The sequence below is a fragment of the Filobasidium floriforme genome, assembly GCF_021052385.1.
Source record: "Filobasidium floriforme strain CBS 6241 chromosome Unknown HD553scaffold_15, whole genome shotgun sequence".
NCBI lineage: Eukaryota > Fungi > Basidiomycota > Tremellomycetes > Filobasidiales > Filobasidiaceae > Filobasidium > Filobasidium floriforme.
Genome location: NW_025763636.1, coordinates 395,324 through 408,633, shown reverse-complemented (window position 1 = coordinate 408,633; position 13,310 = coordinate 395,324). Strand labels below are relative to the sequence as shown.

General features: G+C 53.4%; 4 protein-coding genes across 4 annotated transcripts; 1 reads left to right on the top strand and 3 right to left on the bottom strand.

Moving 5' to 3' along the window:
- Nucleotides 1-45: 45 nt before the first annotated feature.
- Nucleotides 46-2,892, top strand: HD553DRAFT_357912 (Sec63 Brl domain-containing protein; the record flags this gene model as incomplete). The annotated part of the gene is made up of 10 exons (XM_046183893.1): nucleotides 46-239; nucleotides 332-453; nucleotides 503-575; nucleotides 646-732; nucleotides 797-968; nucleotides 1,038-1,425; nucleotides 1,492-1,821; nucleotides 1,889-2,061; nucleotides 2,129-2,377; nucleotides 2,459-2,892. Coding segments are annotated over 10 exons (2,064 nt in total), but the record flags the coding sequence as incomplete, so codon positions are not given.
- Nucleotides 2,893-3,367: 475 nt separating this feature from the next.
- Nucleotides 3,368-5,419, bottom strand: HD553DRAFT_313889 (uncharacterized protein). Its single transcript, XM_046180284.1, has one exon. It carries the CDS (start codon nucleotides 5,385-5,387, stop codon nucleotides 3,456-3,458), a length of 1,932 nt encoding a protein of 643 aa, XP_046035435.1. The 5' UTR covers nucleotides 5,388-5,419; the 3' UTR covers nucleotides 3,368-3,455.
- Nucleotides 5,420-7,100: 1,681 nt separating this feature from the next.
- HD553DRAFT_62873 (uncharacterized protein) lies at nucleotides 7,101-9,802 on the bottom strand. Its single transcript, XM_046184369.1, has 2 exons — nucleotides 8,432-9,802; nucleotides 7,101-8,358 (listed from the first exon to the last, which is right to left on the bottom strand). The coding sequence occupies exons 1-2, from the start codon at nucleotides 9,514-9,516 to the stop codon at nucleotides 7,302-7,304; spliced, it is 2,142 nt and encodes a 713-aa protein (XP_046035434.1). The 5' UTR covers nucleotides 9,517-9,802; the 3' UTR covers nucleotides 7,101-7,301.
- A 1,306-nt stretch (nucleotides 9,803-11,108) lies between these two features.
- Nucleotides 11,109-12,660, bottom strand: HD553DRAFT_273895 (putative C-terminal protein carboxyl methyltransferase; the record flags this gene model as incomplete). The annotated part of the gene is made up of 6 exons (XM_046177840.1): nucleotides 11,109-11,223; nucleotides 11,315-11,460; nucleotides 11,547-11,583; nucleotides 11,661-12,124; nucleotides 12,253-12,481; nucleotides 12,557-12,660. The coding sequence occupies 6 exons, from the start codon at nucleotides 12,658-12,660 to the stop codon at nucleotides 11,109-11,111; spliced, it is 1,095 nt and encodes a 364-aa protein (XP_046035433.1).
- Between the last annotated feature and the right edge of the window lie 650 nt (nucleotides 12,661-13,310).

Below are 13,310 nucleotides of genomic sequence, written 5' to 3'. Positions count from 1 at the left end.
CACGGTATCAGCAATTCGCTCACCATCGCCATGGCCGGAGGAATCAACTATGACGAGTCGGGCGCGTTGGCGTCCTATTTCGCCATCTCGTTCCTCTCGCTCATCCTCTTCCCGACGACCTTGATCATACTTCGAAGAGCTGTCGTGGGCACGAAAGGAAAGGGAAAAGAATGCGAGTGTGAATCTTGTCAGCGGAAAGTCAAGTATATGAAGAGGTTCGCCACGGAAGGAAGCGGGTTGTTTTCGATACGGCGAGTTTCGCGCAATACGGCAGGATGACGAGCAGGATTCCAAGTGCTGATTAGGTTGATGTCATCCCTGGAATACGCAGGAACCTCCTACTTCTCGCTGGATGGACGGCTTTCTTCGCGTTAGCGTATATTATCTCTCAATCGGAAGGTACCGAGACCAAAGTGTACGACCCCTTTGAAATCCTCGGATTAAGCTCGGCAAGTGCACCGCTCGAGCTACTTCAAAATCTGGAGATTGTTGACTTATCGAGATCGACCGCCTATCCTGCAGTCAAGTGACGAGAAAGCTATCAAGAAGCATTTCAAGAAGATCTCCCTGAAATAGTTAGTAGAGACAGCCAAAGGCCCTTTGATGTTCGTTGCGCTTATACCGCGACGTTTATCTTCCAATCAGTCATCCCGACAAGATCAAGGCTAGCGACAATCAGACCAAGGAAGAGGCCGAGACGTACTTTGTAGAGCTCACGAAGGCATACAAATCGTAAGCCTGGATTCGTTGTTACCATTGTGTGCTGACTTCAGTGCTGATCATGCCTCCGATAAAGCCTGACCGATGAAGCCATTCGAGACAACCTGCGTAAATTTGGCAACCCAGACGGTCAGCAGCCTAGGGAAGACAAGATTGCCATTCCCAGTTGGGTGGTCGAGGGCAACAACGGACTGTGGGTTTTGGCACTATATGGTATCGGTCTTGGAGGAGGTATTCCCTTCGTCGTGGTAAGTCGTATCGACGCGATACGAGCCCTTCTTCTTCGGGCCTGATGAAGCTTGCCAACTCTTCGCCAGGGCCGATGGTGGTTCAAGCAACGAGTCTTGACTAAGGACGGCGCCCTTTCGTCGACCGCCGAACTGTTCTTCCACAACCTGATCGAGGACATCTCTTTCCCCGCTCTTTTGGCTCTTATCGCTTCGGCTCTCGAGATCAAGACCATCCTCGCCGCCAAGTCCAGCTCGAAAAAGCAAAAACGTACGCGACAGACACAGACCGAGGCGCTAGAAAAGAAGGTCAGGACAGAGGCCGAGAGGCTGGGTATGGGCGATGTCTTGGCCGCTGGATGGGAGAGTGAGAAGGGCAAGGGGGTCGTCCTGCCCAATCCTCATAATAGGCGAGCGGTTGCGCTTCTGTGGACCCATCTTTTGCGAATCGAGGATATCGAGGCCGAGTTGCTAGACGGTAAGCCTCGAAAGATCGTATACATACATGGCGTCAAAAAGCTGACACCCTCTCGTTTTTTTTTAGAACGTCGCGAAATCCTCCTTCAAGTTCCGAAGTTCATCCCCTCGCTCGTCAACGTCTCGGTCGCCTACCACTGGCTGAACACAACTACCATGTGCATGAACCTTTACGCTCAACTCGTTCAAGCTGTTCCATCTCTCGATTACCCAGCTTTGCAATTGCCAGGAATCGATATTGAGCAGGCCAAGGTGCTAATGGAGAAGGGCATCAGCGGACAAGGGTGGCAAAAGAAGGTTGTTGGAGATGCTGAGGTGGAAAAGTTGATCGGTGACGAGGGTATCAGGATCGCCAAGGAATTCCCCCAACTTCATGTCAGCGATGCCAAATTCGAAGGTGAATTGCTGTTGAATAACATCTAGACAATCGAATATACGCTGATCGCGTGTTTTGTGCTTTTCAGTCGAGGGAGAAAACAGCATCACCGTTGGCTCCCTTTGTCAATTTGTCTACACCGTACATCTGACTGCCGAGGAACCATCGCCGCAGGCTCTCAAGGCTTCTCAGAAGAACCAAAAGGTGGAGGACAAGGACGACAAGGATGTCGTCTTCGCACACGCTCCTTGCTGGCCAGGGGTGAGTTTGATTGCAGTCGCACCTTTGTCGTTGTGTCTTTTGGCTGACCAGTCACATGCTAAAACAGCACCGTAAACCCCATTGGTGGGTAATGGTCGCAGATGGAACCAGCAACACCGTACTATTCCCGCCGCAGCGAATTGGCGATATTCCCCTCGTGACCTCGGACGAAAAGGACGTCAGCGCTGAGAAGTCTGCAAAAGGCAAGACTTTCAAGTTGACTTTCCCCGCGCCTCCTACGCCTGGAAGCACGTCGCTCGAAGTGTATTTCATCAGCGACACTTTCATCGGAGGAAACTTGGAGCGATCCGTCGTGGTAAGTCGGCCGGGATCGGTCCACCGGAGAAGCTTGCTAACGAGTTCCTTTGTTTGACGCCATCCTATACTGCCACAACAGCTAACTGTGGCTAACGAAGAAGCAGCACCGCCACCACAGGCCGACGATGGCGACATCAGCGACCCAGACGAGGACACCTTGGCTGGGCAGATTGCGATGATGAAGGGACAGCGAGTCAAGAAGGCTGACGAGCAGGACGACGAGGACGAGGAAGGCTCGTCGGACGAAGAAGGCGATGGCGGACGTGGGACTGATGATAGCAGTGATAGCGATAGCGAGGACGAGACGCCCAGGGGGAAGAAGGTGGTTGATAGTAGTGACTCGGATAGCGATTAGTCAGGCGGCTCGCAGTATGCATCCATGCCGGAGGTCAGGCATCACGGTAGCTCTTGCCCTCTGATTGAGACCATACGGTTTGAACAAAGGAAGTCTTTTCGGAGCTCCTCGATCGTCCTTTGTGTGTCCATTGGCGCATGAGCGGCAGGGATGATAAGCGAATGCTGAAAAACAAACGCCCATCAGCCTCTGCTCTTGGCCAAGTTGCCTTTTCTAGATTTTCCATCTAAGTTTATAGCAGCTCGTTTACCATGACCGACGCAAATTCTTTCCAATCACTCCAAACACAGGCATCGGAAGCCGAACAGGAGAAAGCGAAGACAATCATCTCTGTAGGCCCTAGCAGCAATGATAGCGCAACGTCTCAACAAACTGCGCCGCCTACGCAATCGAGTGCGACCGCGGCGCAGCTGGAGGGTGCGTATGATCACTCTGATGTGTCGCTCTAGCTAATTCATGCTGACGGACTGGGGGTCTCTATAGAACAGGGGCCGCCTTCGGAGCCGGCACTGAAACCTTATCATGAATGGGTCATGATGCCGACTAACAGCCATGGCGCTGGGGAATGGAGACAAGTGCCTAGTGAAATGGTCAGCAACGACTGGTGGTAGAATATCGTGATCGCGGCGTCTAATCGTTGCTTGGAAATTTTGATCAAGAGAAGGGTGCTAAATTTGTCAATCCATTGTGAGCGGGGATGCGTTGTACACGGATGCGTACGCTAAGACCTATTTAGCCGAACCCTAACAAATTCCGCTACGTCATCGTCTGAAGGGGTTTGCGTCGATCCCAACCACTGTTCGAGCCAGTGTCGGAGCCACTCGTCTGGCGCCATGAGTCGATACCTCCCCCATCCCTCCCTTTCCTTCAAGAAACGTACGTCCTTCGGCTGTCCACTCTCGGCTAGATAACGCAACACCGCCATCAAGGTGGGCCTACTTGGGTAGATTGACAAGTGTTTCATCCAGCCCAGTGCAAGGACCGCCTCGTCGGGAAGACGTTGGTGCAAGAGCATGGCAATGTAGGCGTGGAAACTTCCTGACGTTAGGTTCATTACTGGTAACGGAGATGCAGTCGGTAGGGAGCGCTTGGAAATCAATCCCTGCTGTACAAGGGCGTGATGATCCTCGACAAGCTTCGTTGGCAGATGTCCCGATGAGACAAGCTCCCTGAAGGCGTCGACGATACGGCCATCCTCCATGGGTGAAGTGACTGATCGTAACGAGGGGTAGGTACGTAGTGCAATGTCACGGAAGATCCCCGCAACGTCTTGCCATTCGAAAGTTGCATCAACTGCGAAGCGCTCGGAAGTCGGCGACTCCTGCATGGCTTTGGGTAATTCTGGATACTGTTCCCAACGATTCAGTCCCAGTGCATGGATCCGATTTAAATGCGCTGCATCGGCGCATCTGATCAGACGAGCCAGGCTGAGATCGTCCGGCTCCACGCCCCATCTGCTCTTCATGTTTTGCCATAACCAGGTCGCCAGGTCGGGCCGAATACTGCGCCGTGCAATGTTCAACAAAGCATTAACGGTCGCGTAGTCGACGTGGACTCGCAGCGCGTCCTCATCTTGCTGTTTGTCCCGACGCACAGCCCAGTCGTCTACAAACGCGATCGCTTCTTCAGGTCCAGATTCAGCAAATTTGAGCTTGGCTCCGAGCGTGACGATCGCTGCGTCGAGCCGTTTCGAATCGGCGAGTCGCTGCCAACATCGCCAGGCCATGTCTGGCAGATTTCTGATTCGGTGATAGCCTAACTGGGTCGTCAAGATTCCACGATCGTCATACAACTCGGGCGGGACCTGCGCACAGATCTCGAGCCATTCTCGATTATGAATGTCCCTGCTCAATCCGTATTTGCCGAGCAATCCCACCCAGGCCCGGCTCCGTAGTTGGTAAAGGTTCGCGTCTGTGGCGTTCTTGGCCGTGCGTTCAACGACACCAACCAGATCCTGTGAGATGGTCTTGTTCTTGCTCATCCCCGCCATCGCTAACGCTCTCGACAGATCCCTGACCTGGCCGTTCACTGAGCTCGGATTCGGCTCATCAGCAGGAACAGCCTCTGACCTGGCCTGCATACCAATCTCGTTCGACACGCGGAAATTCGTACGAGCGTATTCGAACTCTTCGTCCCGTAACGCCGAGCGGAACAAGATTTCGCTCATCCTCGCCGTCGTCTTTCCCATCGCCAACGCTTGCAAGTGGTCTTCCTCCCGGAACCTTAACCAGTCGCCTTCGACACCGTCCGATTCGTAAACGGGCACGAAAAGAGCTTCCTGAACGTGTTGATGCATCCACCTTTCGACCTCGGTTCTTCTGAACCAGAAATCCTGCTCCTGGTGCCGATCCCGATTCGGGTCTCCGTCTGTATCGGCGAGCGTCTGTCTTTGCTGATGCAACCACCTCCAGATGGCATCTCTCGCCTTTCCACTGATCACCCTCTCATCGAGTAACAAGCCCATCACGCCTGGTCTCCACCCTGCGCGTTCGCTCATGATCTGCAAGATCCTGCCCAACAGTTGTCTGGCGGGGTCATCAAACTCGTTCGGGTTCACACCTGGACTCGTTGAAGCGGGGGAATGAAGGAGGGAGACGAGAGCGAGTATCATCGGTTCGAAATCTCTTTTTCGAGTCGTCGTCTTGACATTCATGTCTCGCTGCCCATCCCCCTCACCCTCACCCTCGCCCTCGCCCTCGCCCTCTGTCATACCCTTTGGGTCGTCGGATGTTGCCTCCGATGACCCCACGAGCGTATTGACCTTGAAGACCGCCTCGTCCAGGAATTTCTCGCCCAAATTCTTCAAAACGACCCCTCCACCTTCCCATCTGCCTGCCCCTCTGACCAAGGCCGTCAAAATCTCCGCTTGATCCTCGATGCGATAAGCACCTGTTTCGATGAGCTTGCAAAGCGTTCGTGCGAAGAGGAGGTAGTCCGGAAAGGTGTGAACTTTTTTGCGAAGGTGCCTTTGCAGAATGAAAGGCGGTAGGAGTAGCGTGAGACTGGTGGCCCTAGGGGCATTTCGGGAGGGATGTTTCGGTACGTTCGATCTGGAATTTGAGGTGTATTCTGATTTGGAGCCCGCCGAAGTAGAATCTTCTCCCGATCCAACCCGGACCTCACGACCGGTTTTAGGGAAACAAGCCAGAATCCTCTCATCTATGGGTCTGCATCGCCTCAATTCGGCGCAAATGAAGAGCAAGAACCTCCGTAGCGAGCCAGATCGGTTTCTATTACTTGTTTCGGGCCCTGATGTCGGCTTGGGTGCCCAAAGTAGATCGCGGTTCAAGCGATCGGAACTTGACAACGAATCCCCTTCCCCGTCTTGCCCATTGCGTGAAGCCAGCCCCTGTTGCCCCTCTTCAAGCGTGTGCGAGCCTGAATCCACCGTACCAGAGCTTTCCGAATGACTAAGAGGGCGACCAACCCAGTAATCATCCATCCTGTCCCATAGCGAGATCACTCGTCGCGCCCAGACTGGGGAAGCCTTCCGGTTCTGAACCAGGTGAGTGATAATTGGGGATCGAAGCGGTGCGGGGTCGTAATAGTCTCTACTCTCACTGGAAAGTAGATGATGACGTGTTGAGATGTAGTCATGGTACAGGTTGGAAAGTTTCGTTGACTCTAGAATTTCGCGTGAAGTTGTAGTAGGGGTGATGTCGGTCCTGAGTTTCCGTAGTCGACCGCGATATTGTCCTCGAGAATCCCATGTACCGACTGATGGTCGTGTCTTCGTTGCCTTAACCGTTGCCTTCCGATGGTCTGTCGAAGTGAGCCAAGGCTCGCCGTCGTCATCATCTCGATCCTCTTCCTCGATGTTCAGTTTCACCTTGTCTTCAAGCTCTGCCGCCTGAGTAGACGTCCACCGTGGTCCTGTCACATCGAGGTGCGCGGCCGGTCGCTTTGCCTCAGGTTCAGTAGGAAGATACGGACGAGGTGCTAGAAGATAGTACGATCTGCAGGGACATCCTGGCGAAGGCGTCGAGGACGGGACTGATCGGGTACGGTTACGGGTCCAGCTGGGGACCAAGATGTGTCGCTACATCGCAAGGTAGGAACAGCAAGAAGATGAGTTGGCAGACCAGATAATGTACTTGAGCTCGTATTGCCTACAAGGTTCATCCTGCGTATACCTCCTCGATCATTGATGAGCGACGGGTTCCTTGGGTTGCCCAAGCTGGTAAGCCAGTGATCCAGTGACTTGTATAACTTGTATGCAACATGTGCAACTTCGAGCTTCAGAGGATGAACATCTACCTCGGCCGGATGCAAATGCTGACTAAGCTCAGCTTACCGTAATATCTCGTCATGGTCTTTCAGCTCTGCCAATAAAAGGCGCATCATCCCTAGGCGCTCCTTATCTGATCGTCTTGCTGTTTGGCTACTGTCGAGCAGTTTCAACCTCTTCCACCAGATCCCGTATATCGTCTCGTAGCTCGTAATCCGGTCGAGGCTCGCGTATACAACACCGATTACAATATCGTGCGACCGTCAAAGGGTATAATCGAAAAAGAAAGAAAAAAGACAAGAGAGTCTATATGTCCCCAATCAAACGCAGTCATCATCTTCAAACCGTGATCTCCATCTCGTAATCCCTCAGATGCCTGGGCGGTCCGACCTCTCGTCGACTCCGCCCTGCAGCCATTCCCAGCTCTGCATCTCCTTCACCCTTCATTGTGGCCGTATCGTGCGACAATGTCCGTCGCATGCCAGACTTGGGCGATTTCTTTGCGGACGCTGTCGCCGTCGTCGAGGCCGCGGTCGTCGTTGCCGCTGCACTTTCCTGATTTTTCTCGATATCGGCGTTAGCACCCGGTGGACTATGCGTCGCGGCCCGTTTCTTCTTCTCGACCTCGCGCTTGAGCAACATCTTCCCCAACCCCGATGCGTCCGTTGGTTGACCGCTCCCTACGCCCGACTCCGGCGCTCCCGACCTCCCTCGTCGATGACGATCCCTATCAGGTTCATCCTCCGATCCGTTTGTCTGTGTGGTACTACTCGGGTCAGGTCCAAGCCCATTGTTTTCGTATCTGACCGGCAACGCGTGGCTCAACCTCGGACTAATCCTCTTTCCCACCGCACTCGGGACGGCAGCCGCTCTGGACTGCCGTTTTGCGGGCGGGGAAGATCCAGCACGTTCCATCGCCGTCATCGTCGCCTCGTCATCATCCCCACCAGAACCTCTGCGTCGTTTTTTGCTACCCGACGGATCCGCCATCACGCTCTCGCTCGAAGCCCTAATCGCTCGCCGCGATGACGATACGCCCAGTCGGTCGGGATCCTGGTCGCCCGACCCGGCTGCATTACTCTCTTCTTCCGGACTGTTGGGCTGCGAATAAGCCATCCGAAGAGGACTCGGGCTAGGGACCGTCGTCGTCAATCCGGGCACATTAAGTGCGGACTTGACACTCTCCTTGATACTAGCGTTCGCCGATGATTCTTTCCCGCCTCTCGCACTCGAACCCGTGTCAGACGTTTTGGTGGCTGTCGCAGCTCCGCCCTTTTTCTGCTTAGACTTCCCTCCGGTAGTTTGATTTTGAGCAGCCGTCTTTTTGGCGTTTGCAGATCGGGTTGAAATGATCGATACGGTTGGGGACCCTCCAGAAGACGACGACGATGAAGATCTGCTTGGACATCATTATAAACCGGATCAGCATTTGTGATCAGAAACGGTTTCCTTACCACCATCAAACTCACCCATTTTTGCCCGGCCAGACTTTCAAGCTCCGATAATTCCCTTCTCCCTTCCACCTTCCATCCAGACAACCTCGCAAGATCAACTGATACGGATCTTCCATCGGCTTTGCTCTTGTCTTTGGGGTCGTTGTCGTCGAAGATGGCGTGATCTGGGTAGGTTGTATAGCGTTTACCGTGGAAATGGAATCTAAACGGTTATTGAAGGGAGACGAGCAAGCCGATTTCGACCCCGACCCCGAAGACGAGGCCGAAGACGCCGACGACGACGCCGACCCGACTCCAAAGGTCATCATCGAGATGTTGTAAGCCATCCCCTTCCGCTTACTCGGCCTGAACTTCGGGACCGCTTCTTCCTCAGTCAGTCCGTTCGAGTTGGCTCCAGATCCTTCGACTCCCGTTTTGTTGTCGTCTCTCTGCGTATCCTTCTGTCCAACCTGCATCTGGGTAGTGCTACAGTCACTACTTGACCTCGACCCCAGAATCGGGGTTGCATTGAAGGTCTTTATCCTCCTACCACTACCACCACCACTCAGATTCAAGAGGTGTGCCTTGATAACCTTCTCATCCTCCGGATTGACGAGTCTGTAGGTAGAAGCCAAGGTTTGCCTCTGTGCAGAGATCGAGGTGTCCGTTGGATTCGAAGTGTGGGTGGACTCGGACCTGAGCACAGGTGAGGGTGTGGACGGAGATGATGTCATACCGGTAGCATGAACGGTAGTGGAGGTAGTGGTGGGATGATCGTCAGTCGTAGATGGCATTGCTTCTCCTCCTGATACTGTATGATCGACTTTGTCGTTTTTTACCTCAGCTCCAGGAGCTGCAGGATCGACGTTCTCGGTGGTAGCGGTAGTAGGAGTGGCAGCGTGTGTGGTAGGGAAGACCTCGTCGGCGTTACCAGGGCCAAATTTGCTATCGGTGTTGACACTGGAAGTTTTGGTATCCTTGATCGGGGTAGGTTCCGTTGAGAGTCGGGAAGTGAATTTGACGGGGATCCGGTAAGGCGACGGACGCATCTTGTGCAGCATCGTCGTCGAACCCCTTCTCGGGCTTGAGCTCGAGCCTGCGGTAGTAGTAGTAGCTTCCATCTTTTCCTGATGGAACCGTGTAGTATTGTCGCTTACTACGCCGGTCGTTATTTAGGTGTCGATCGCAGTCGATCCTGGTCGGGAACGCGAAGCTCCGCTTGTCGGCGAAGAGGAGTGTGACCTGTCTCGATGAGGATTGAGCGAAAAGGGTTTATCGGATGTCGTAGAACGCCTTCCAATGATTGGTATATAGTAGTGATAAATAAGATGAAGTCGAGGTTGAGCTGAAGACCTTGACTCTAGAAGATGATTGTAGGTCCGCCCGTATCGTGTCGATCCGGGCTGAGATTTGAGTTTTCGTCTTCCGATTATCGCTAGGTGGATAGTCAGAGGAGAAGAGGTAGCTGACTGGTCGGAGTCTTTGTGTTGTTGGTGCAGGTTCAAGGAAGAAGGTAGAAGCAGAGAACGAGGTTGGCATTGGCGGGGGAAGTAAGAAGGTCAGCGAAATTTGAGAGGAACGTTTGCAATGACGACGAGAGCGAGCAGAAGAAAGTAGCTGACCGATCAGTCGGATGTCACGAGCTGTTTATATGTGTACGCTGAGCTCAACGATGGTGCTTGAGATGGAATTGCCTAAGCCCACGGAGTAGTGAAAGGTCGAGGTGGTGATGATGGGTGACGAGTCGGTCGATCCAGGCCAGGAGCTTTGCAGGGTGCCCTGCTGCAAGGGTTGTGGACGCTCGTTCGTTCGCTCGCTCGCTCTTCGGAAATTGATCCGACAATCACACTCCCTGCACAAAGGGTAGCAGCCTAGCAGGAGAGGCAGGGGAAGGGGTGCCGTCATCTCACGTAACTAAATTTACCTCCGGATGTATCACTCGGCCACTCACGCCATCAACTCCTCTCGCCTCTCGGCCGAGGACCGGCAGAGCACGAACGGCGGGAATCATCGGACCGGTAATCGGAAGTAAATTGTCGACCTCGGGTACACGAGGAGAGATTAGATAGAGCGCTGCGCTTCTGTCTGAGATCTGAGAATATCCTTGTGGCCGTCGAATGAAGTTGGTGAATGTCTGAGCAATCAGGCAGCATCGAATTCAAGGAAATTATGGTCTTGGTTGGCAAGTCAAACTAGGGCTGATAGGTTGGAAAGTATCTCATGACTCGGTGGCTTACAGGCTCCCCATCGAGGTCGGCTCGACCACCAAAAATGAAAACCTCGCGTTCAACCTTGGCTGCTACCTCGTCGCCCACCTCCACCGGATCGGTACGTTATGACAGGGATAAGGTAGACATCGTGTCTTTTCTCGTTCCGGAAAGTGCGGAGGATTCCTGATCGTCTCGTACCTTGGGCTCCCAGACAGCGTGCAATAACAGACCATCAAACTTTGTCGAGGCACAAGCTGAGTTCGCTGGGCAAAAGTCCCCCTAAGCATTATGTGCATCAACGGCATACTCGATATCGTCCAATCATCCATCTATCGTGGCTCTCTTGGTCGTATGATCAAGGGAATGTTCCCACAAGAGGAATTGTCACGCAGCTTACGACGGGACAGGTATGTACCGCAAGGAAAAATGATCCGTAATCAGAGCGCGTACTGAACCCAGTTGCGCACGGTATGGCCTCCATAAAGCTAGCCACGGCCTGCTCATCACGACAGTCCGATCGTCTCGCCCACCAGACCGACCGATCCCCAGGCGATGCAGTAATGATCCAACATCAGCTCCAACTCCTCCACCTCGTCGAGCATTTCCAGCTTTGATATCCTATGATCAGATCACACGAATACGTTATTAATGTCAGCAGTCTCGTGATTGCATTTCGGTTCCGGCATAAAACAACGAAGTCAGGGCTTACCGTTCAAGCTCATCCCGAGGCACGAAATCACGTCGGATCGTCCTGAGGCTGACGCCTTCAGCCTTTTCGAACCCGGCTTTCAAGAATCGTTCCGCCTGAGCTTGAGGGTTTGCGAATACCGCTCCTGGTAGTTGGATGCCTCTTGCCTATCAAATCCATATTGAAAGGGATGAGCATAGGGGGTCCGCCGGGACGAGGTGAGAAGAGAGATCCGGGGTTGAGGTGCACTTACTTGAAGGTTCCGACGCATCACAAGCCCGAAAGAATCACTATTCAAAGTTGAACCAATATCAACATACCGCTCATCAATGCCATATCTGACAAGCAAAACAGGATGGGAACTCACTCCAACCCACACATCTCGTACACAACCCCCAAACACCCTCCCTTTCCTTTGAATTTCGCGGCAAACCACTCTATGACTCGCCCACTCTCTTCCGGCTGCATATAGCAATATACGCATTCCGCTAAGAACAGTGTGGGGAGTTCCGGATCCAGGAGAGTTGATAGTACGTCTAAAGGGCCGTTTTCTTGAGCCTGAGCTTGAAGATCCTTTTTGATCCGCAAGTCCAGTGGTAAGAGGGTGTAGAGGGGGGTATCCAACCGAGATCCCCCTTGGGATACCTGAGGTTTGGTCTGCGCAGGTATAGAGCTCGCTGCGTCAGAAGAGGATGACGAGGATGACGGCAAGGGCGAAGAGATGGCGGCGGAGAGAGTCTTGTTCATGCATATGCGACGGGCTTTGATAGATGTCACATCGTCAAAGTCGATCTCGACGTATTTCGAGATGTTGGGGCGATTTGTCCGGGACTGCAACGGAACGGAGTCGATAGATGACATCCCCAAGTCAGCCTCTGAAGCGGTATGAACCTCCACATGCGGGCACGGAGGCGATGGAACGATCAGATGCACGATAGACCATGAACCCGGCGACTTACCATTAACCTCCAGAACCTCGTATCGCTTCCTGCACCCAGACTGACGATCTGCCTCGCCTTGTCCTTGTCTCCCGACTCCAAGAAAGAATCCACAAGCTTGTCCAGAGCCCATGTTCGATGATGCGTGCCAACGTTGATTAGGGGAACCCGACGGGTGGTGGAAGATGAGGGAGCTTTTGCGATTAGTGAAGCGAAGGGGTCATGGAGGTAGCCAGCATTCACGGCTGAGCTGTACGAACGGATACCTATAGGTCAGATATCGGACAGCGACGTCGAAAACATGCCACTACAAAGCCCCGCTCACATTCGACTGATCAATGCATCCCCGTCCGTCGCCCTGATGGCCTGGTCCGCTCGTGCGCTCTGTCCCAGCTGCGGAACGCTCTCCTCAAAACGCCTGGGTAGCATAGTGCACCTAGTCTGTTGCGGAAGTCTAGTGCTGAGGTGATCTACTAGCTACTGGTAAGCTCCTTGATTCGGTGTTATTATCTAGCCACCTAACCATGCCGACGTGATGATGAATCGAGAGCACGCAAGACGGAGGATGCCGAGGGTGGGGCGACGCGCATCACGAGTATACCTCGGCTCCGATACCCGGCTACCGTAGCGAAGCGAGCGAGCGGGCATGGCGGCGGAGGGGGGGGAACAGTCCCCGGAGGCTGCTGAGCTGCTGATCCTCCTGTTGATGCTCCTCGGAGACGGTCAACATTTGCTACTCTTCCCGTGCCCGTGGTTGGTAATCGTCTCAAGTGGCTCGGTCCTATAGCTTATGCCCAATGATTTAAGTCGATTTAAATCGAGTCGCTGCGTCTAGCGCTTCGAGACGGTTGCGGGCGAAAAATCCGATTTAAGCCAAGTGAAAACAAGGGTTTCTTCAGCGTAGAACGCGACTTGGCTCGCACTTGTTATCGACTCGATTTAAATCTAATTTAGGCTGATTTAACTCGCTTATATAGCTCCCGCGCCCGTAGGGCGCCGCCCCTGGTGAAATTAGTCATGAATTACCTGTAATTCTAAGCGCAGAACGCCCTTACTGGAACACGATTATTGCTTCGAAT

Bases quoted from the DNA above. Each gene is read 5' to 3' on its own strand.
- HD553DRAFT_313889 (XM_046180284.1), bottom strand. From the start codon at position 5,387: ATGAATGTCAAGACGACGACTCGAAAAAGAGATTTCGAACCGATGATA.
- HD553DRAFT_62873 (XM_046184369.1), bottom strand. From the start codon at position 9,516: ATGGAAGCTACTACTACTACCGCAGGCTCGAGCTCAAGCCCGAGAAGG. The intron at 8,359-8,431 runs GTGAGTTTGATG...ATGTCCAAGCAG, and splicing joins GTCTGGCCGGGCAAAAATGG to ATCTTCATCGTCGTCGTCTT.